This window comes from Mya arenaria, chromosome 2, assembly GCF_026914265.1.
Source record: "Mya arenaria isolate MELC-2E11 chromosome 2, ASM2691426v1".
In the NCBI taxonomy this organism is placed as follows: domain Eukaryota; kingdom Metazoa; phylum Mollusca; class Bivalvia; order Myida; family Myidae; genus Mya; species Mya arenaria.
In genome coordinates, this window is record NC_069123.1 from 36,148,601 (window position 1) to 36,173,986 (window position 25,386).

Consider the following 25,386-nt stretch of genomic DNA (forward strand, 5'->3'; position numbering starts at 1 on the left):
GGTCACGGTAACAGACAAGTTTTAGGTTAATGTATTTTGTTAATATGATTATTTTTTTAGCAAATCCATTTCAGAAGAATTCAGCCATAAAACATGCTTGATAGAATACATAAAAACTACAGAAGGGTCAAAGTATAAAGGTCAAGGTCACAAGCAACATATGGTGTTGATGTATAGGTTCATTCAATGGGTCAAGGTCACTGCCAGATAGAATTATTGATTTATGAATATGTTTATACATGTTCTTGTTGCAAACATAGATAACTTGGTCCGATTACCAATGGCAAATAACAGCATTAAATTCTATATGTACTTTATTCTGAAGTGCTGATAATATTTATTTAAAGTCATCTCTGATTTGATATTGAAGATGGTTATCATGTCATCTGTTTATTTGTAGTTGATAGGAGATATACACTTGACGTTCCTTAGCTTTAATTGGTGTAAGATAACTTCTAATGTCTAATTTATCAGATCCGGTTCTCTTTGATCTTGGCCTTCTTCACACCAATCAAGCAATCATGTATAAATTGCTAGTTTATCTTATTTGCATTGACCTTGAATCAATGAAAATCGTAACACCTTTGTTACACAATTCTGAGCTTGCATGGTGCCTTATGCCATGTTTTACTTTTAAACTTTTATAAATATGGGTTCATATAGGGTCCTTTTTCAAACAATGACAACATTACGACCTTTAATTGCACTGTGTAAATTGATCAATAAAGGCAAAACTTCAGACATCTTTTGTCCTTTCTCGTATTTCAATGATAGCTAGAATCAAAGACAAAGATCAAAGTCGCCTGCATGGAGTTTTGCCAGCCATTGCCAATGAATAAATAGTTGTATAAACTATTGTCAAATCGTAGTCGTTACAAATACATGTATATACATCAATGAGTGTACATGTACAATGACGACATAAAAAACGTGTATCCTCGTGTAAGTTATATATCAGATGTTTTAAGTAGCTTTTTTCAAATTTTCAAAAAGAACGCTTGTTTGATTTACAAGCTTTCGCAAGAGCACATCAGATACATCAAAGAAAACACTCGGCAAGCAATGTAATTTATATGGGTAGAGGTATTATCTACAAAGAAAACTTTTAACTTCGCTAACTATTTTAAACAAACAACAACGATTACGAAATATATATGAATCCAAAAAGCATTTAAAGTAAGACAATTAATCTTTTGAATGTTAATATATATTTTGTATATTAATTGCTTTAATGGCACATTTATATGTTAATAAACATCAAAGAAAAGTATTCTCCCAACATTACAATTTGCCTTCGGGAGGTTCTAACTCGCATTTTAGGTTTCGGGAGAGTAGCATATATTTTAGTTTTACATAAGTACACCTAGAAGTTTCAAATGTAATAATACAATCGAATTATTTCGATATTCTTGACCGATAAATAGCTGAAAATATTTATCATGTTATCCTTTATATAAAATCCAAAAATTATTTAATTCGATTCGGAACCCCCCTGTTTCGAATGGTATCGCCTCAAGTGTTTTCTCAATGTTTCTATTTGCTGGACGCTGATTGGTGCGGTTCACCTCAAAGGCGTGACGTCACGCTTGTAAGTGGGATTGACAGCAGCGGCGGGCATGTGGTTCTTTGATGTTTTATTTCAAAGTTTCAGTAAGTTTGTGATGTACTTGAGTTGAATTTGGATATATATTTTGCAGCATTTTGTTTGAAAACTCGTGATATACTGTTTTAGTTGGACTTAATGTCACAATATCTTTAGTTCCCATCGAGGTTTCACGTGGGTTTTGTAGATGAGATAACATTACAGGTATATACATAATTTGGTGTGTTTCTGTGCTATGCAAGGATATTTGAACATATATTGTGACCTAGTTTCAAACAATGTGAATGCTATTGGAGGTACATGTTGTGAAAATATGTGTATCTTTTCCTTGTGATTATGTATGAAGTCTTTAATTAGTGGTGAAACTGTTCATGAGTCGGATACGTTTAATTCGGATTATTGTTGTTTTCGGTATTATTTGTTTCAAAGAATGTGTGTGCGTGTGGTAAATGAGCAATATACGGACTCTTTTCTGTGAGTCTTTAACATTTCGAGAAGCTAGCATTGTTATCTGTGGAAATATCAGTTGGTTTTGATTTTTTAAATTTAGAAGTAAAACGGTGTTTGGCATTTATTTTCCCTTTTTGTACCCCAAATTTCTGTATTGTTTACACAGCAATGGCGGCTCTGTATACTTAATATTACTATTGTTGATCATTTTCCTGTCAAATCTTTGTATTTCAGTTCACATGTAAAATACCAGTAAGATTTTATTTCATACATGTTAAAGATTTTTGTCAAGCTTGGCTTACGGATCTAAATGGCCTCAAATTGCTCATTGGATGGCTATAATGAAGACTGTAACGTGAACGTCTGAGGAAAGGTCATAAAGTAGATAAAATAAGTGGGAAGAATACATTTGGTGCAATAAAAACCGTAGCAGTGTTAAATCCCAAACCAGAAAAAGATATATTGACATAAAATTGCAATAAATGTCCTGTTGGTTTCAACTTCAAAGGGTCTTTGGTATTCACAAAGTGTTCAGAGTCTAAATCATTGTTTTGATTATTGTTTGTGATCAGATGACAAGCTTTGTCCCAGCTTGAGATTTGTTGTGTGCACATTGAAATGTTCCATGAGAAGCAAGTTAATAGCTCAACATGATATATCTTCATGTATTTATACAACTGTTTAGCTTTGATCACATTTTCCGAAACACAAGAAGGAGAAATTTGTTCTAGGAGCATTTGTTTGTCCATTGTCTACATGGACAAACAATGTTAATGTTGCTATACCACAGACACTGTGCATCAATTTTGTTGAATGTCCAATATAGTTGTAGTTCTTCTGACAATGTTAAGATTTATACTGTTAATATTGCAGGTATGCTGACCTGTGCGAGTGGGAACCATGAGCAGTAAGGTGGATATGTTTCTTCAGGAGAGTGGGGGGACAACATTCACAGAGACAGCGCCAAGGCCCCCTGTCCCGGGCGAAGAGAATGAAAAGGAGTCAAATGGCGGTATGTCCACAAAGAGCTCTGGATCCCATAGAAGCCAGGTCTCGCAGACCTCATGTAGGAGTATGGGCTCAACCAAGGGGGATATCAATCCTGCCACGCCACGAAAGTCAAACATTGAAAAACCAGCTGTTTCTAATGTGACATGCTGCTTTGACGAGGAAATGGACGCACCCCTAGGTTTCGAACCAGAGGGGTCAGTGACCAATTCTCCACCTTTTACAGAAAATAGTACCCCACCTTATTTGAAGTGGGCCGAGAGCCTACAAAATTTGTTGGAGGATCATGATGGTGTTACGTTGTTCAAAGAGTTTCTCGGGCAGGAAGATGTTGGCACTGCATCTGTAGATTTTTGGTTTGCATGCCAGGGTTTGAAGAAGAATGCCCAAATAACAGAGCACTCCCAAGTCGTTAAGTTAATGAAAACTATAAGTAAACGTTACATTAAGGGTGAAAGATTGCCATTTGTGGATGGAGATACAAAAAGAACTATAGCAGAAGGAATTAATTTGCAACATGAGGATAACATAGATGTGACTCTGTTTGATGCAGCACAGACACAGGTAGAAACATATATGAAAAATGAAACGTATCCATTGTTTTTAAACTCAAACCTCTATCTTTCATATGTGTCAAGGGAAGGTGATAGTCCTAAAAGTTCTAATTCTAGTATAGGTTCAAACAGTGCTAGTAGACCAGTTTCCTCCGGGCCGTTGCCCACAGTGAAAGAGGATCAGGAATTACGAAATGATGACTTTGCTGTGCCATTCAGCGTGGGTCCTCCAACCACGCGACATCACTCAAGAACTGCACCACTGGAAGCTGTACGACCAGATGTGCTCAGGTATAAAACAATGAAGGGTCATTTAAATTATAAGTCTGATAAATGTAAATGCCTGAAGGTCGAAAGCTTGTAAAATTTCCTAGAACTGAGTCTTTGAAATTCCAGTGCTACATGTTTGAGGAATTGTCCTGTTCTTTGTTTGTTTTGAGTTTTACAATACCTGTATCATGGGTGTTCAGATTTTTTCGTTTAGAAAGGTCATTTTGTGCTGACTGATTTGTTACAAGATATGTTCTATTTGGTGCAGTTCTTTCATTGTAATAGGGTTTGGAAGTCAACGATATCTTAAATGAAATTGAGCTTAAGGATTAATGAGTTCATAGGGAACTCTAAACATTGTGATACTATTTGTCAGCATTTGGGAATTTCAATTCTCTAAGGGGAAAATAATGCCTTCCCTAATCAGCAGTATAATTAAATTTATATACTAAGTCTGATCACATTTATAGTGATTATAATGATTTAGATGTTAATAGTTTGATGTCACTTTAATATCCCCCAAGAGAGGGCAACTGTTTGATGTGTTATCCATCCAATGTGATCTACCATTACATCACAACAATGTCGAGATAGTAGATCAAAGTTGTCCAGTCAATTTGTTCAAACAAAACCGACTCTTTGATCCACTATTTCATCAAAGAAGCGTGATGCAAGTTTGTTCAACACACTGAGGTAATGAAAGATCAACCAGTTAAAATTACTTAAAGGAAATTGCAAAACAAAAGATAAAAGCTATGCTTTTTTGTTATCAATGGTATCTTTTTAGTCAGAAATTGGAGTGAAGGAAAAAGTGGTGTCTGCTGATCGGATCTGAAACAATGAATCATGTAATTGATGGTTTAACATGTTAAAAGCTTTACAAAGGGTTTGGATTCCTTTTATGAGAGAAAGTAATATCATAAATCATAAACAAACTCGCTAAGGGGTAATTGTCACAGATCAAACATAATTACAGTCTTGTAAAATACCTATCAAATCTTTCCCAAGAAGGAATTGGAAATCAAGTTTTTGATTTAGAGCCAGCCCCAATTGAAGTTGTGCATTTACAGTGGGACCATCATTTAAAAGTTCTTTGCAATGGTTCGGCCCATATGTTTCGCAGTGCGTACGTTATATTTTGAACCAGATAACAGCAAGCCTATTATAATAGTTATGATAACCGTTTTTGATGTCACCGTTCCTCCCGATTCTCTCGTCAGCTTCTTCAAAGCAATACAATGTCCATCTATGTCACCAACCATATTTTCATAGACTTGAAGCGCATGTATCGGCATCAATGTTTTTACCTTTTTAGCGTATTATGCAAATTTTGGTATTATTTGTTACAACCATTTCAAATTGAAAGTATATAATTGTTCCAAATTTCATGCAATCCGTAGAATACATGTTTTAACGAAACGGGTCTTAGACATGTATATTGTGTATTGAGGAATCAACCATGCAGAACATGATTGAAGCACAGGAAGGGTGCCCAGAGGACCATGTGGTTGTGATTGGTCCTGCTTTGGTTGTATTCAATCTTGAAAATAATTGATGTACAAAAAATTGATAGAAAGTTCACTTTATTGGCACCATGGTTATATGGAATATTTCAACAGACGATGATAGAAATGACCAATTTAAAGGCTAGTTTATAATAATTTTTAGGCAAATAAACCTTAATTCAGTGGTCAACAACTTCTTAAATCTGAATTTATTTGGTGAAATGGTCAAGCCACTGCAATACATTTCTTTTAAGGTTGTCCTGGTTGGTTCAGGGTTTTGTATTGTGGGTCATGTTAGGTTTTGAATGTATAATGGTCAAGTTCTTGTTGCTTCAGACATTCACCTATTTTGTTTGAGTTTTATTACTTGAGCATGGTGTTATGTTCATATGTTGGTCTAGATCTGTCTCTCTCTATACTGATTTTATAAATGGAACAAGAAACAAAATGGCTTTCTGACAGCTGGTGGCATGTTCATCTCAAAGCTTTGTTGAACTGTGTTGAAAGTGTTAACTTTTATTACATGATCTCTACTGTTCCACATTCAAGTTCTTAAAAAAAGCTTCAAAGAAGATGAAAGTAAATGTTTTCAACATGTGTTTTGTATCACACCTTTTCCTTGTTAAAAAGTTGTTATTATAATTATGCTGTATGATGTAAAATAGCCTAGAGGTAAAATGAAATGTATGAAATACTATACAGCCTGACTATTTTCTCTGTAGTTTGTTAGATCTTTTCAAATACTAATTGTGATATAAAAATACTGACATCACTTAGCCTTGGGGGGGGCATGCAGTGGTCATTTGTCGGAGATGGTCAATGGATCTAGGACACTGGTCAGTTTAACTGTCACATGGCCCTTTTTGCTGGCTGGACAGTGTCTGGCAAGATCAAAGGGCATTATCTCCTCGTTATCAGCTGATTTTTTCAGTGATTCTCTTTCCATCATTAATTCAAGAGCTTTTGTCAACTGGTTGTATTAAACTGAGCTTTGACCTCTGTCAAAGTGATAATACATTTTCATTGGAGAATCAACAGATATCAATGTGATAATATCTTGTCAGGTATTATAAACAATATTTACATCAAGATGGTGGTCTATGGGAACTGTTTCTTTTTGTTAGCTTCAAACTGTCTGACAGGACTATGGTAGCTGGCTTTAAATTTGACAGACATAATTGTCCCATACTTTTTCACTCTGCTCCTATTATGTGCTTACAGGTACATTTAGTAAATGCATTAGCAGATATTTTGATAATGGATTAATGGAAACTTTATTTTTGATTCTTCATGACTTGAATTTGCTGTATGTCCTTGTTAGCTTTTCCAATCCAGTAGTTTTCATAAGACAATTCAGTACTATTGGATATTGTATTAACTTCATTAATTGAATATGACCGTACACATTGATAAAATATCAGTAGAAGAGCATCTCTTTGAAGTACATTGTAACTTGTTTCACAGTGGTTAGCCTGAATTCTTAGCAGAGATGTTTATCCATATTTAAGTAGTATATTATTGGCATTGCCTCTCTGTATGTTGAAAGTGTTTGATGGTTCTGACTCATGGTACAGAGAAATTTGTGATAGACATTAATTTTGATGTAATTTGTATTGAAAGTACTTTGACAGACAAGATGCTCTAAATTCCAAGCATGTGTTAATGTTGTGGATACCAGTATTTTCGAATGATATTGGAAGAGCATGGGGACTATGTCACAGGCAACATATTCTAAGAGAACTGCTCTAAATTTATGATAATGGCTGGCATGGTTGATAGTATGCTGGGAAATGATCCATGTTTTTATGTCTCATAATCTGGATTTCTTCTAGGCTTTTAATACCAGTTACAAGTGTACACATTTGGGCTTGTTCAGCCAAAATTCTAATGTTTATGAATTAATGCCCCTTGTGTCAGCTTTCACACTGAAGTCCACACAAATCATTATATTACTGACCAAATAAATATGTGTTTTTTCCCCACTGTCCACAGTACACCATACCTGTCCCATCGGAGTCAGGCGGTGCCGTATCACAACTCGTACGCTCCTGTATCAGCCCAGGACAGCGAGATACAGTCACTCTCCAGTCAGGATACATTTTCCGAGGATGCGCAGTCTGTCACCGATAGCAGTGTGTAAGTATACCATGCAGTATGACATCGTACATGATTTACCTTATGACCATGGACAAAGCGTCCTAGTCGTAACTGCTACTAGAACAACTTAGTAGTAGTAAGGCTCATACTACATTAAAAGCTGTTAAAAATGCAACTTTGGTAACTGCAAGATCATGGATTAATTCTAGGATATTTATTCCTGATATATAATTTTTGTCATATTTTGAACAACGTCATGTTTTAAACTTGGACCTCGATATTTAACAAAATATGTTTTAAGATGAAACAACGCAGGAACGATCATTTTCTAATTATGACTTACATTGAGAAAACAGATTACAGGCGATTGCAAACATGATGGTTTGCCTGAGGATAGAAACTTACATCTCTTGATATTATCATTTGAAGAATTTGAAATAGATGTGTTCAACATTTCCTTCAATTTATACGAGTGAGTTGTACACATCAACATTCATAATATCACTCATTGCATGTCTTTATACTTGAAACGTTGCTACTGATCAAAGCCATTTAAAAGTGAAAATGATATTGAGGTCAAAAACCTCTTGACAGCAGTAAGGTTTATTTCAAAACCACCTTACAATGTATGTACATTTTTAACCACCCTTCACCTACCATACACAGTGTTTATATATATGGTGTATTCACAGGACCAAATGTCTCCATAAAATTTTATGAATGACCAAAAATTGCATTCCTGAATATGTGATTAGTCGACCTTTACATCGAGGACGTTTTATATTTACACAGCTAGCACTATGAATAGCTTACTTGACAAAGAAAATGTTATCAGGTTCAAAGTTTGACCAGGTTTTTATGTGTGCTTAGGGTGAACTAGGTCCGGGCTGAGTTTTGTGTGCAGTTTGTTCATGGGTATCAATAAAAGGCTTAACCCAGGCTTTGGATTGATTGAGAAATTTTAAATAAATGATACTCAGCATGATTGATTGACATTAGGCTTTTAAGGCAATACATACTGGCACTTACAGGGTCGGGTTAATGGAACACTCGTAGCTTTAAACTGAAAACTATTTTGAAAGAAATGTTTATATTATCAGAAATGTGGACATGCTTCATTCATTGTAATATAAATGATATGTTTTGGAACAATGTTGAGAGCATTTTAACATGATGTAAAGTTAATATGAAGGTTATCGATGTTTGATGTACTTCATACTTGGTGAATCAGCTTACCAAATTATAAAAACTGAAGTTATTGAAACAGGACGTTACAGCAAACATGAATGATTAACTGAAATCTTCACACAGCTATCCTGCTCAGTAGTTATTTTATGGTTTTAATTTTGAGTATTTAATGTGTGTCCTCTACTTGATACTGTGTGGAGCAAGCAAGCATGACAAAATGGCCGGGAGCGTTGCCATTAAGTTTCCTTTGATCTCGTCTGTGGAGACTGTTAGATCTTTTGTACAATATAGTTATGAAGTGTGTACAGGTAGGGACCTGAATTGATAAGAACACCCAACCTATTGTACAAACGGGCTTTGTCCGTAAGCCCACATAGTTTTAATGGTATTAGGGGGCTCAAAAGTCAGTTAAAACTTTTAATTTGCTTGTTAATACAATGTAATACAAGAAAAATGTCAACTATGTATTATTATCTGATGGCGCTGACTGTTACAGGTATTAATCACTCAGGATAATCTGATTATTATTAATTACATGATTGTATCCTAACCTTTTATCTGCCAGCTTTGGCTATGAATATATTGGTCTAATAAAAAATAATCAATTTTGACAAATTTTGGATGGATGTTTCGTTGCCAATTTAGAAAAAAAAATGCATTCGTACGAAGAAATATATAAGAATAACTTAACAAGATTTTGCTTGAGTTTTGGGTATTTGATTAAAGCCTCAAGGTTGTAGTATGGACAATGAGATTTTCCAAATATGCTCGAATACTTGTGTAACCATACCTGACTTAGGCAACAAGGTTATTTTAACGAGAAACTAACCACAGAACTTGGAGAGGGCCCACAGTCATCTTGGATTAAGAAGTTTTTTGATTTTGAAGAGCAACAAAATAACAATGTTATTAGGTGAAGTTTTCTTCCCCAATGGTATATATCCAAGTCGCATCTGTCGAAGACTTCAAAGAAAAGAAAATCTCATGGAAGTTGCTATTAATGAGCATTTTTACTGTAGTTTAAAAGAATATATATGATTCAAATGCAAAACACATATTTTCCCAGCAAGGTAAGATTATAAAGCCTTAATATGATGTCTTAGTTGATGTAGTTATCTCAAACTAGATTAAAAATCAATTAATGTAATGTTTATGTTGCAAATTTCCCTGTATGGTTTTAGTTTTCCAGCCCAAAGGCTTACACCTGTCTTTATGGTTTGGAAAAACTGTTCAGTTTCTGAAATTACCATTGTAAAAGAAAAATGATGATTAAAACTTAGTGACAAGAATTCATTTAGCAAGGGGGATGGTTTTTCTGTGGAGTACTGCAACCTACATGTTTTAAGAGAAAAAATGAATAAGATGATCAGATAATGAGCAGGTTACATACATAATACCACATACTATTTAAATATGAGTCACAATTAAAAACCATAATTGACTAACCATGATTGTAGTTCATTATTCTAAAGAAGGTTCATCAACATAGCCACAACATTTTAGGCTTGCCTGTTAGGGTGGGTGATACTTACCATGGCTCAAACCTATAAAGAAACAATTCAAGATTTTCAGATAAAACATGGTACACATGTGACCAGAGAAAGTATGCATATGTAAAGTGAGGCACATAACTCTGGCCTTGATAATATTGAGTTATGTCCCTTGTTTGACAGATAAAATACAGGCATTTGTGGTTGCTCTGCGTCACTCTTGTCAAGACTTGGTATTGTTTATACCAAAAGGTACTTAACCTTCTATAATTGAATTTCACTTTTGTACTCATGACATGATACCCTATGCCATATACCAATGGTACATAACCGAGTTGGAGAGCTGATGGCAGTGATTGGACATTTGCTTTAACAAATTATTGAAGCTGGTTCTATTTTTCTATGTTCTTTTTCAGGGATGGACACTCATACAGAGAGCGGAGACATCGCATGGGGAACCGACCGCATCGAAGACGGCCCGGCGTCCCAAACAGAGAGAATGAGCCCATTATTCCAGTTAGTCTTAAACTTGGTCCATTTGGGGTTTACTAACGTTGAAACAGTCACGTTTCTGTTGCTTGTGTATTTGTTTACAGTACTTGTTTGCCTGCTATTTAAGGTGGAAACAACTGGGAAAAGTAAGTCTGATTGCCACTGAATCAAAGCTTAACTTCCCAGATAAGATGAAAATAAAATAAAACTTATTTGCAAACATAAATCAATAAAGAATTTTGAGGAATATGTTTAGAAAATATATTATATGACGCTTAATACAGGAATATGAATGTATCCTAAAATTTACAGCGACCTGAGCGACTAGCGAATGTCAAGAACCGGAACATTGCTGAGACAAACTGCAAGCAGTTTGCAGAATTGTTGAGCAAGCGACTGATGGAGGTTCTGGCTGAGCGCGAAAGCAAGGAGCGCTTCCAGGAGGCCATGAATAGGGTACGTCCATGAGTAACGGCAGTGAGTGTTAGACAGAAGTAGATGTAAATATGCATAAAATGAGTCTGAATACTATATGATTATGTATTTTTAATGGCATATGCCCTAACAGTGGTGCAGGGGTATTGTTGTTTTATGTTTGTCAAACATTGGGACTTAAACAATGCTCTACCGGACTAAGACCTTAAAAATGCATCTTCTTTCTCGGTAAGTATTACATTGGATGCATTCTTTTTAAACTGTAGCTTCTAACATTTTTAACTTGTTACCCCTAAACGAAGTAGCATTAAAAATGTTAAGTTTATAATTGAAGTCAAGGGAATGCCTAATGGGTCGCCCTGCACATCTTTTATGACACACATGGTATAAATATCTTAAATTGAATTTTTTATCCATCAATGTTACATCTTAAATGATTGGTCTGAAAATAAAAAAAATGTTCTGTTATTGGACTGTAAGGTGTGTTTTGTTACTTATGTTGATATCACTTTTCAAAGAGAGCATTAGACTCGTCTTGAATTTATTCTATTTCATTAAACTGGGTTTTATGAGTTTGTAAAAACAGCAAAACCGTTCCCTTCAAGTGAGTTCATTTGAGTCTAATGTTTCAATGCGTTTGATGTCTCCCTTACATTCCCATTGTTAAATGAAGCTTGTTCGGTTTATGATAATTATGACCATTTTACTGATATCAGCTCATAAGAGCGATAATTTCATTAAATCATTAGTATTTAGACCATGTATCAATTCAATTGATATAAAAGCAGAATTTGTCATTATGTTACAAGGGAAGAAATAGTCATTAAGTGTTCAAAGATAAAAGCAATCCCTTGCGAGGATAAAATTTTCTTTGATCGTTGGCCATTTAGCTTATAGTTAATAGAACATCATTAATACAAATCAGAAACCTTCATCTGGCCTAGGACTTTGATGTTGAATGAAAATTGATCTTTAATAAAATTGGACTCTGACAATACTGGATTTCACATTGTTCATCTAAATCTATTGATGCACTGATGGTGTTTTTGTTTGCCTGCCCATTAATTTTATGACTTCTCAAATAAAAATAGCACTAAGGTCTGAAAAGCATACTAAACTGGACAGTTTATGAGTTTCCAACTGCCTGATACATGGTTAATACTCCAATATCAAACCCTATTGTGCATGTGATCAACTTTGGTAGTACCAGTTCCATTAAATATCAAACACCATTGTGCATGTGATCAACTTAGGTAGAACCAGTTCCCATAAACCTTCAAGGACATTAATTGTTTTATTGGAAGCCCTTTGGTGAGGCTGATTGGTGTTAGAGTTTGGGCGATTTAAAAGATGGCTTTTGATGTGTTCACTTAATAAATTGACCATCCTGATTCATCCTCAAAGAGAATAAACAATGAAGCCCACGAGTCATCTATATAATAATATCATCTTCAAAGTCTGTTACACTGCTGAATTAGAATCTATGAAGTTTTGATCTGTCACTTGGTTCAGACACACTGAGGAAATGTGGAAGTTCCCTTTTGAGAATTCCCGGGGTAAAAACATCAAAGTAAGAGCCAGCTTAGATATTCTGAAAGAAATGGAAAATGAAAAAAAGATCAATATTTCTGAAGCTTTCCTCATTGTAGTAATGGAATCTGATGGTCTTTTTTTCTGGAAATGTTATCTTGCATGTCATTGGTTCTCTTGAAACAGAATGTATTGTTTCCTCAGAAATAACACTTGTAATGAAAACAAATATTGTTGTTTATGAGATGAACTCTTTGATTAAATCTGATTAAGTACTGTGGTAATAGTTTGTGTAGATCTTTTGAAACTTTTGTCATGAATTTGGATGCGTGCATTATAAAAACATGGTTAAAATTATTCTTGCAGAGTGATATCAGCGAGACTATGGAGAAAACATGCCTGTCAAGTTCTTCGGTGAAAAATGCGACGTCTACCTCCTTTGGCCCTCTTCTCCAGTCTTCGATGATTGACGAGGAGAATGCAGACTCAATCTTAGAGGAGCACTGTTCCCGTATTTGGGAGAGCTCTGCGGGTCAGACGCCAAGTCGATCCCCGGGAAGATCTAGATCTCCAGATAGATTTCGTAAGCCAGCTGTTCCTCCTACGGGTACCTCAAGCATGCCGGGGACGCTGCACGTGAAAACTTCACAAAGCAAGAAACGGACTAATAGCACCATGTCACATTCCTTAGCTAGTTTTGACAGTGGCATGGGTGATGATGCGCATAAACAGTGTGTTAGCCATAAACATTACCACCATCACCATCATCATCACCATGAGAAACGAAAAACAAAGCAAAAGCTTGAGTGGCAGGCTCAGGAGCATAGTAAAGTGTGTATAGGTGACGTTTCAACGCCCCACCATGGTGGTCGGGGTACGCGGACACGCTCTGCACCCCGGACAAGTTCTGACGCGTATAGTAATCTTGACAGCGGGATAAGCATGGTAGAGTCGTGTCAGACAACTCAGGACAACAGCCTTATGGCAGACCCTGCCAAATCAAAGTACGTATTCCGTTGGTATAGGTTGAAATTAAAATACTCGCCTGGAGCAGGTTAATTTATTTTTATATATATATATATATATATAATATATACATATATACTTATATTTAATATATTTTTGGCTGTTTTGAAGGCCAAACTTGTGCCAGTGTCTCAAGTCAAGGAAGAATTTGAGATTTTTCATTCAAATGTCTAATTTCGATGACTGCATTGGTTGACAAGTATATTGTATTGTCATATATATCAAGTTTAGATTAGTAACATTTTTGCTATTTGTTTAGTACTTAAGACTTCTTTGAAACCTTATATTGTGATCTAAGTATTACTTCAAAAGTTCAATGACTTTGCTTTGAAGTTTGAGTCCATGGATCTTTAAAGCTTTTTGCTCTTTAGTCTTCTACGTACACAAGCATATATGACACGTTTTATTCTTCCAATACAAAAAGCATCTTACAAAACATCAAATGTTTCAAACTTTCATCAAAGTGAATATTCTCAAATGACAGCGCAAGTGTACTTTCAGTTAGACCAACATTTAAGTATAAAGTCCTTTTGAAATTTTATGGCCATTCCAACATAAGAGTAACAAATCTTCAGTCTTTTTTTGCTTGAGGTTTTATTTTATTACAGAGTTAGCAAACAGGCACAATTGGAAGTTGTTTTTCTTTGATGTAGCTTCTATTGAAGTTTTATAGCTAGCTTTTATTATGTAACCCTTTAGACCTAAAACAGAAAAATTTGAATTATAAAATCATCAGGTAAATAAATTTTACAACTCTGTGCAAGTATCACTTACGTACTCAAAGAAAATGTCTTTGTTCCAGTTCCAAAGTTGAAACTAAATCATACCTACATGCTCCGAGCTGATTAGATATTGCATTAATATGACTGTAAAAAAAACACATGTTTGTGTCTGTTTTGAAAACAGAAACGTAATATCTGCAAGTTGAATGCCTGGTGCCATCATTAGTTAGAACAGAACTAACTTAATGTTTTGTTTAACTGTGGTAGGCTTTTAAACAACAAAAGGTCCTGGGAAAATTGCTTGTAATTACACTGCTTTGTTTTTAAGCCCACCAACATGCGATTCTGTTTTATTGAAATATATCTGCTTTTAATCTGTATTTAATATTTTACGTAATTCAATGTAATTTTTCTCTTGGGATTTTGTTCAACCAAAGTCCATACTTTGTGAGATTTTACGACTTTCATTATGAACAAGGTAAATACCAAGTTCTTGTTCACAGAACAGAATAGTTAACTTGAATAGTTTCAACACTTTCCAAAAATTTCGTGAACAAAGATAACCGGGCAATAAAAATATCTGCTTAAATGGAAATAAAAACATTGAAAACTGCAGTCCATAAGAAATTTGAGTCATCTTTTTGAAATGTAGAAGTTTAAAGTTTTGCGTTTGTGGACAAGGTACCCTGTAGTTAATATATTGTGAATGATGTATAATTACACCTATCATGTTTCAAAGAGCGCTTTATGTTTGGTCATAAAGAAGACTGTTTGAATATTTCCCCATGAAAAGCTGAATATTAAATACGGCTGCCTATAAAAGTATGTGCACTGGGGGCTGTAACTCTTTGTACAGAATGAGACAACGCTATCAATGCTAGTCTAATTGTGTTTAGTACAAAAACTGTTTCCTACCCCATTGTAATGCAAAACTTTGATTTTTACAATGTTAATTTCAGGTTAATGAAACTCCTTAAGGAGATTGAATTGCAATAAAAACAAAGTGATTAAGTACTGTACTGTAAGCTCTTGAAGCAAATCGAGCGCATCGAGCGATAGCTTGTGCGTTAAAGTCAACCTTAAGTCACGTCTTTATATAATAATCTGTATTATCTTGATGGCCTAAACCGTTTTCTTTATGGCAGATTTCACGTTTTGGTGACCAAAAAGTTCCCGGCGAATATTGATTTTTAAAATTTATTGCAGATTTGTGATTTCAACATAATCTTTTACAGCAATTTCTTATCTAACATATTTTAGAACATTTGCAATGATTTATTCATGCATTTTTATAAAAAAAGAAATTTGTATCACCATACCATTTGTGCTAGTGTTACAATATTGCCGGTAAAAACTTTTTTTTTTTAATATTTTGATCCAAAGAAGTATTTTGTCTTGCACTAAATGGTTCATTTATCTATAAAACAGATTGTACAGACAAAAAATAAAGATTGTTTGGTTTTTCTCAAATAAATTTATTGAAACAAACCCTAATTGGACAACAAGACAGAAAATGTTTTCTGCAAACATAGGTTTTCTTTTTATATCAGATCAGATAAGCTATAAACATAAATGTTTTGTTGTGGTAATATAAATGTCTCTAGTATGGTGCAATTATCATTACCTTTGATATTAAACATATATATTATAAATTGCTAATTGCGAGTATGTGCTAGTGTTACCACAAGACAGAATGAGTAACATTAGCAGTATGTCACATTAGCAGTTGGACAGAATGTTTCACAACAAAATAAAATACAGACCTACCACAGACTCTTTGAGCTTGATACAGTATAAAACAAACTATATAAATGATTGATAAACACAGACAATTGATAATCACAAAAAAATCATAATAATCATACAAGATTTGACGAAGTTGCAGTGTGACAGACGTACACATTTTATGAGCTTCTACAGTTGAAAATAGTTTCTTTGACTCTTCATTTAGTTTAAATGTTGTTATAATGTTTTACTCATTTGAGATTTTAATAACCTGTTGTTACAATATAATTCTATTGCTTCTCATATAGTTCCTTCTAGTTTTGTTCATGCTGATTTATAAATACACTGTTGACCTAAGTTTATATGGTGTCAGACTGAATGACGAATCCTGGAAACACTGTTCCCGCAGCAGTTTGATTAAACAATCTCGTAAAAAAATATACCAATCTGGATAGAATAACTTCCAATACGAAAAACCAACAATAGAACTAAAGATCAGACTGTTGTGTGTCTTAAAGGCCTAGTTTAACCCTTTTAAAAGTGACCCTCCCCCTTTTAAGGCCTAATTTAAGGAATATTTGGCATGATAATCCCCTGCTGTGCATCTCCTTCTAATCACACTGGTTTGACAGTAGGGGCCAATTTCCTGTGTTTACCGGTAGGTTTATCGGCTCAGGGCCATTAAGGGTCCATTTCTATCTTAAAATATCCCATACTGCGCAGCAGGATACTCAGATCGGAGATCTGATAAGACAATTAGGCAACTATGCACCAATCAATTGTAACCACGGCCCCCAGGTCCGGGGGTATACTGGGGATAGCCGGGGAAAAGGGCCGTGTTTTTACTTTCCAGGTGGCCCCGCATGGCCGTGTGAGTGCGGTGGTTTTGTCTTAGTGCCAAGATAGCGGAGATATTGACTTATATAGAGTCTCTGGGGTGCGGGGGGCATTTGGCCGGGGTTTTACCATCAGTTCGTCCCCGCAGGGCGGGGATTTTACCCGGGGTTTGCTGGACCGAAAGTCAAAGTCCCCGCTATTCCCCGGACCTGGGGGGGGGGGGCGTGGTTACAATTGACTGGTGCATTAGATTAAGATCCATTTACAGAGGTTGTGTACATATACACAGTGTCATAAGAGATTGATCAGAAATCTTTACCCCGAACTGTATATGCCTACAGAGTGACATGAACACTGATCAAAAGATCTTGGTTTGGTTTGATCCCCACCAGGAGTACTTTCTCATTGCCTCACAAAACTAAAACAATACGTAATGTTTTCTACCAAGGGAGCAGATTTGAGTGATTAAATTCACAGAGCTGTCTTCACAATCTTACAAACTAAAACAAAACACTCGAACGTAAATGCCATAAATTCAAACATTTTAAATTTTTAGCAACAGATCATTTTAGATACTACTTTTACTAACACTTCTTATTGTTTTGCTACATTCAAAAAACAGTTTTGTTTGAAATACTATTAGAATACAACGTCAATTTATTATCTGTAAATCTATTCATCAGACTCCTTCCACATGGAACAACATTTAGTTCGTCAACTTGCGCCACAATACCACTGGTCATAATGCACCAGTCAATTGTAACCACACACCCTAGGTCCAGGGGTGGGGTTCAGGGAAAATAGAAAAAGTCTTATCAGATCTCCAATCTGATAAGACCTGCTGTGCAGGCCTTTAACTAATTTATCGTTATCACTGGCATTCAGTTAATTTAATCTGGGACAGTTTGAAATTGAATAAAAACAGTCACTAGATTGAACAGTTTAAGAAGCACAGAAATAATGTTCTTAAACTTTTATATACTCGGGGGGGGGGGGGGGGGGGGGAATCCAAAAGTAACACCAGGGGAAATGTCCTATTGTCCAATAGTACACATTGTTCTGTCCAAAATGTAACACTAGCATTCAGGTGACTAAAATAAGGTAAAGATACAATATATAACACAAGTTTGTGTCAAAAATAAGATTTGTCAAATAAGAAACACAATGAATCACAAAATGAGCATACAAATATTGACTTTCATCTCAAGCATTCTCTCTTGGTGATGTCAAACTCTGCTTCTGTCCTATGTAACATTAGGGGAAAAGTCCTTTTGTCACATTAGCAAACATATTTATGTCCCAATTATAACATAAGCATTCAGTTTACTTAATCAAATTCAGATTAAGTAATAAACAGTTAAGCTTGTATCAAAAGCATACAATGGATCACAAAAAACAAAACATAAATATGTGTTTTATAAAAAAAAGAAGGTTTCTGTCCAATGTAACATTTGCAGTTATGTCCATTTGTCACGTTATCATATATATTTCTGTCCATTTTATAACGTTTGCATTCTTAATTCTGTCCAATAAATAACGATATCAAACACAAAAGCGGTATGAATTCAATATAAACTACGTACCTAATGAATGAATACTTACAAACGATAGTTTACAGACGACATTGTTATGTTCGAATAATTGACTCTGGGAAAGTCATCAAATTTCAACGATTTTCTTGCCTTATTAAGCGCTTGTCTTAATGCTAGCGTGACATAATGTTAACGTTACATCGAAGGACAGAATGAGCCAAACTTGGATTAAGTTTTTATCAACGGTATTCACCACTATTTTTATCACTTCAATGTCAACTGTGAACCAGTCCAATATAAAAGTAATCGCTACCCGGATGTTAACCCTCAGTCGGTGTAAATTATTCACGAATAGAAAAGGTGCTATCGTCATGCTAAAATGGGACAGAATCGATTTTGCGTAACATTAACACATTTTTAGACCTAAAAAACTTTATGATCGGGAATGACCAATTTCTTGTTACATGCAATACTGTTTTTATCCGACACGTAGTCTTTGTTTTCAGTGATTTAATAAAGGTGTGTTTAGGCTTAAAACAGTTAGCAGTGGATCATGTCTGCTAATGTTACACAACAATTCGAGGACAGATTACCGTAACGTTATCACCATGCGCAATTACCGAAAATTTAAGTATATTACGAACGAAATGCAATCATTTTAGATATATTATTGTTTTAATTAACATTTCTTGCAAACATTATTCAACAGACAAGAATAAAATACTTACCAGATGTTACTGAAAAGCATCCTCAAAAAAGTGGTATATTGGTACCGGGAAGATTTTCTGTCTTTTTTGTCCTAAATATCGGCATATTTTTACATTTTTTTACCTTATTTAACACAATATTTTCATTATTTTAATACAAATCACTTCTATTAGGTGTTCTTATTGGGTTGGGAAAGGCAATTGCTGTATATATGACGTTGACATGCAATAACAATAAATGAAAGCAAATGGGCCAAATAATTGCCTTTTTTGTGAAATCTGCCTTATAGAAATCAGCAGTAGGTCCCAGAATATAATGCATGATGGGTTAGGAAAAAAAGTAGTTCTAACTTGTAAATAAGAACTACATGTATGTAACACTTCATTGGCTTATAATCAGTTTATATATATATATATATATATATATATATGTGAACAGGTCGTTTGGCATTTTTTTTGGCAATTAATATGATGCCCCCCAAGAAGGCCCTACTTCAATATAAGCTCTTCAATAGTTACATCATAAATCTGTAAGAACATCACAGATGCTAGCAAGTCACAACTTTTTTTTTAAACCTTAATACTAGCTTAAGTTCAGATTTAAAAAAAAGAAAAGTAAACAATAACAAAATCATGACCCCAAGTTAACATTGCACTTCACAACTTTTTTTTTAAACCTTAATACTAGCTTAAGTTCAGATTTAAAAAAGAAAATAAAAGTAAACAATAACAAAATCATGACCCCAAGTTAGCGCTTCACTACTAAGATCTTTATTGGATAGTGGCCCCTTGTTGCTTGTCGGAGTCATAGGTGGTCAAAAGTATTTATCTGATTATACAACCATGTGCTATTATTTATTGATGAAATACAATCCCTTTATTGGATATTTGAATAGTTAAATGACAACTAGCCTTCAAGTTAATTAATGGTTGCGGAACAGTTATGGTTCCATTCAACATTTAGAAAATGTTCTTGACTGATATATGTTTGCTTCTTTGAGCCTGCTAATGCTTTCCAGTAGTGAACAGCTTTCGAGTGTAGATGTAAGAAACAGCTTAGACATAAGAGGCTTTGTCCGTTTAGATGGTATTTACAGACAAAAACATCAAAAAGCCAGCCTGAACCGAAACCATGGCTTCATAGGGAATCCATGCTGGGATGCAAAGCCGTACAGGCATCAGAGTTGGCATTTAACTCTCTGAAAAAACACAGACTGCTTTTGAGGTGGGATTGTTGTTAGAAACATGAAAATCTGATGTTCTCATCAAAGATCTGCTCATTAATTAAGGAGATCTCTCTGTCCTTTCATCTTTTATCATGCACAATTTGCATTACAGTGAAAAAAATCAATTTGCCCGAAGATGTCTGATGTTATTCTACATGGCATAAACCATTCTTCAATAGATTCATTTAATGGAAAATATCCTTTGCCAAACTCATATGGAGAAATTTATCCACTCACTGCCATAATGTAAGAAGTTTAATGTTTAAATGATTCAAAATCAGGAGTGAAAATATAATTATGCTGGGTAATTTGGCGTGTAAGTTCACATGGAAATGTTCAGTTTGAAAGAAGATGAAATTTATAGTCAACCCCCTGTTGTATAATGGTCCGTGAACGTTTTCATTAATGTCTGCATCATCAGTTTGCACATTTGAACATTCAGTTTGAAGTTTGAATATTTCATGATCTACATGCATTAATATGTAATAGTAGAAATCCTCTTGAGCTGTTAATTGTCTGGCAGCATAACATGTTTTCTGAAACATATTAAACTAGGGACACAAATAAAATTTGTGAATAAATTGCATTCTGAGGGGCTAGCTAAAAAGTTATTTAAAAAAAAAAATTAAGAAAAATAAAAGTAATCAATGGTATTTTCTTGTGAATTTATTTCATGGCTATGATGTGTTAATTTAGCAGCACAACAACATTCCTAAACTCTACCATATGATATGAAAAAGAAACCTTTACGGAAATAAAGTTTAAAAATGATGGAGTACAAATTTTTGCAATATGTTGCTAATCTGGCTAGCTCCATTACATGAATAAATTGACATATAAATCACTTGAACTATATTTTGTGAAAAATGCTGTTACTGTTTTTTTGAAGAGCAATTTAAGAGGTGATAGTGCGGTCTAAAAGGATCTATCTGTATTTTTGTTCTATGTGTCTTAAATCGTTTGTGCTTCCATCCCTGAAGTCTTGGTACATATGGCACACTTCTGAAAGTTATCAATTCGGTCCCTGTGATGAATTCGGTCCCTGTGTTAATTAAAGCATAAACTATTTGCATTTTATATACTTTATAAGAGCGGCACTTAATGCAGTGTTCGTTCAAGAACCTTATTTTGTTGCGGCAGACTCATCCACCCAACAGTATGCTCTAGATTTGGCTGAGAGATATTTAAGCAATAAGAGGTTATCGTGGTTCTGGTGTGTTTCGGCACATGGTCTGATGGCTTTGTGCTACATATCTGTTTGTACCAAAATAATTTGGAGTTTATTGCTTTTCTTCTCTCTTTTTTTTTCGAGATTTCGAAATTTATTGTTTGACTCATGGAATTTCATGCTACGGATATTCCTTTTATGTAAAATCAAATCATTGATGCATTAATTGAAACTGGCTATTTTAAGGTGTCTATTTTCACAATAACAGGAAATTATATCAAAACAAATATTGTTGAACCCACCCGTTAAAATTCCTTGACGAAAATAAGATTAATTTTTTAGAGTTAATAAATGGTTCCTTTTTGATACAGCCTTACAAAGTGCAAGTGTGACATGTTCCTTTGTGTTATAAGTGTAAAAAGAGTTTGCTTCAAACTAATTTTTTAATTGTTGAAAGATTAATTAACAATAAGACTTTTAATTTCTTTCAAGATGAATCTTGTTGCTTGTTTATGTTATTAAAATCCTATGTAGATCCTACTATATTTTTAGGACTTTTGAATTGTTGTAGCTGCCTCATATCATAGAAATATAATCTTTGTGATTAAAAGTCACATAAAGAAATTACAGACTGCTTTTTATCCAGGAGTGAAAAAAAACAATCTGTTGGATTTACTGCATTCTAATGTGACATCAAAGCTTTCTCTACAACTCTTTTTATGATGTGGTGAAAATTAAAGCTTGTGTGTTGATTTCAAGTTTAACAGAATAAATATTTAAATGTAATGCTTTGAAGTACACATCAAAGACCAGATAACAAAAGAGAGTGGCAAGATCAAAGCCAAACAAGTTGAGAACAGCTGGTTGTGTTGAGCACAGTGATATTGATTATCTGATAAAAATGGTCCTGCTGGTCACTGCCCGAACTGCACACATCAAAACACTGCAGGGGTCACACTAGATACATCCAAACAGTGCAAAAACACACAAAAATAATTTTGATTAGGAGTGAATAAGATTTTGTCAGCAGTTAATAGTTATTTTTGTTCTGCAGTAAATTAAAAAGTTAAATTGGAAAGTAATGGCAAATATTTGTATATAATTAACCAACTATGTACAAGTTATAACTATTATCATATATGACTAAATATAATGTGTAGGGTCAGCCATTAAGGATGGGACTATGGTTTTCCATCTGAAGGAAATATGTAATTGTTATTTTATCAGCCAAACTATGAGAGGTGTTCTCATATTTATTAATAATTTGACAGTAATGGCCTGCAATTGAATAGACTGTTAATGAATTGAGGAATAATTTAAGAGTGAAGTGGGGAGGGGGGATCAGTCTGTTAACCTATATATTGATTGTCTTGTTTAGCTAATCAGCATCAGAAACAAAATCCTTGCCTAGTGTGTAACTGATCAAGGCAATATTATTCATTAACGAACATCTGTACTTTGATGTTTTGTTTAACATTCTGCTTTGATGTCTGAGACTGAGAAATTGTGTTAATATAGCAGATAATTAATGTTTGGTTTCTGTCCAGTGCCCATGGTTTTGAAGTATAATAAAACAGTGAAGGTGTGCGGAGAAGGTGAAAACTGTGTGGTTGAGGTGTTTGATAATGGTGATTGATGTCCCCTTGTAAAGATGCTTTCATGTAATATTAAATAATAATTAATCCAGTTTTAAGATTTATGCCAGCACTTTAGTTCTCTTGTTTTATAAAGTAGCAAACAAACTTTAAGTGCTGTTAGTTGAAGTTATTGTTTACAAAAAGCAAATAGTATGATAAAAAAAAGTGTTGGTTTAAAACCAAATGCAGGGGGTGGGGGGTCTCAAATGTTTGTAGGAGTAATTTTAGCCATAGACTGTACAACAACACAAGACGACCCATTCATTGATCAGTCTGTGTTTAGGATATTTTACTAAGTTACTCTCAGAAGTTGAGAAGTGGACTTGTGTAGGAGATTATCAGCTAAACTCCAGCTGATAGTGTCAAGATTAAAACTACTTCAAAAACATCAAAAGAAACTAATCCTGCTTTTGAAGTGACTGTTTAGGGGGGTTTATTGTAGATATTTAAAAAAAAAAATGCTGGATTTTGTTAATTTTTTTTGGTATTATTTCATGAAAAAACATGAATGACGAGATATATTTCAATAGAAAGAGTTAAGAATTTGATTGAAGCTAAGAGCTGATGCAGGTCGGCTTTGAAATTAACCATTTTCTGAACAGTTTGTTCAAATATATAATCACAGAATTGATATATTGACTATTAAACACAACAATTTAAAACAAGAAAAAAATGGCTGATAAAAAAAGAGTCAACATTCTAGGTTCGTTTAATTTCATTTTTTTATACAGCATGGGAGGTTGCACTTAAACTCGAAACTTAAGTTTTTGCTCCAGTGATCTTAAGCTTGATATCAGTAATGGTTTTCACAAAAAAAACTTACGACAGCTAAAGAAGTATGTTTAACAACTTGAAAAATGTAAATTGTATGTATAAACAGAACGTGATGGATGGCTAGACAGTGAATGTAACAAATGAACGAACACCAAGCGTCACAAGTAGTCTTGGCCATGAAATACCAGCTCACAACTTCAAATAAACGACGATTAAAGGCCTGTGATGAGAAATAAAAACAATCTTCGGGAAATCAAAGATAGTGTTTGAAACATATTGTGAACATTTGAAATGGTAAAGAGAAGCTTGCATCGAAAAGGGATGTTATTGCAGTTTAATCATCGTATCAAAGCAGATGAAAGCAACCATGAATGCTTTGTTACAAAGAAGTAAAGGCCCCCAGATGATTGTTTTCAAAGGAGTGCTGTACAGTACAAAAAAATAACAACCAAAAAAAACCACCATGTTTGTGAAAAATACCTCTTTGTAACTCTTTAAACATATGTTAACACACAGTCCGCTTTCATTTTGCATTTCCTAGTCTTTGGGGAGAAACTTCAACACAAAGTCTAAGAAAGAAACAATAGTTTGATTCCCTTTCATGGCTGAGAAACAAAGTCTTTGATGTTTGGATTAGGCATAGCCATCTGTTTCAAAATAAACGTTAAATATTCAATTGAATATTTTGAACTAAATATTGTTATTCCACTTTGTAGACATTAATTTTTTTGTTAAGTTCTCATCGTGCAAATAAAACGTATAAAAAGAACTTGAAATTGTCAGATGAAAACTTGGGAAATCCGAATAATTTTAAGTAAGAGATAAAGCCATTTATTTTCATTTTAATAGACACATTTTTTTCTGTTTGCCGAGTAAAAGTTTGAGCAAATATTAACCAATTAATTTTCAATAAGACGATTGAAGTTTGTAATCGTTGTTCGTAGGTCACAGGTACTTAAAAGCACAAAGTTGTGTTTGTTCTTACAGAACATATCGATTCCCAAATATACATGCTTATTGTATCTCCTTGTGCAGCATAATTAATGTCAGCTTTTGTAAAAAAAACAAATCTATATTTCACTTTGAGAAACGCATACAAATACTCTTAAAATGCATACAAATACTCTAACATGAAATTTTTCCAATTGTAACATGAAATGTGTTTGTCCACATTTTCTGATCATTATGTTGACAACGTTTGCAACACTATAATATCAAATGTGTTTTTGTGTATTTACAGAGTTCTGCAGTGGATCATGGACAACGAGAACATGAATCGGGGCTCCAGTTCCGCTTACACGGACTCGGATAAGACGAGCTCCACGCAGAAACGTTCCCACAAGTCAGCATTAACCCCGACCCCACAACAGCCTTACAAGCACAGGTATGGCAAACATCATGTTTAGAAAA

General features: G+C 34.3%; 1 protein-coding gene across 2 annotated transcripts in view; it reads left to right on the plus strand.

Moving 5' to 3' along the window:
* The first annotated feature begins 1,560 nt into the window (after positions 1-1,560).
* LOC128217014 (axin-1-like) overlaps positions 1,561-25,386 on the plus strand; it is a 28,920-nt gene continuing 5,094 nt past the window's right edge. The window contains exons 1-7 of one of the 2 annotated variants that reach the window (XM_052923825.1): positions 1,561-1,650; positions 2,927-3,906; positions 7,383-7,526; positions 10,582-10,681; positions 10,970-11,113; positions 12,989-13,626; positions 25,217-25,360. In XM_052923825.1, the coding sequence (XP_052779785.1) occupies positions 2,954-3,906; positions 7,383-7,526; positions 10,582-10,681; positions 10,970-11,113; positions 12,989-13,626; positions 25,217-25,360 (2,123 nt within the window). In that variant the 5' untranslated portion in view covers positions 1,561-1,650; positions 2,927-2,953. The other variant, XM_052923816.1, reaches the window with a different exon arrangement.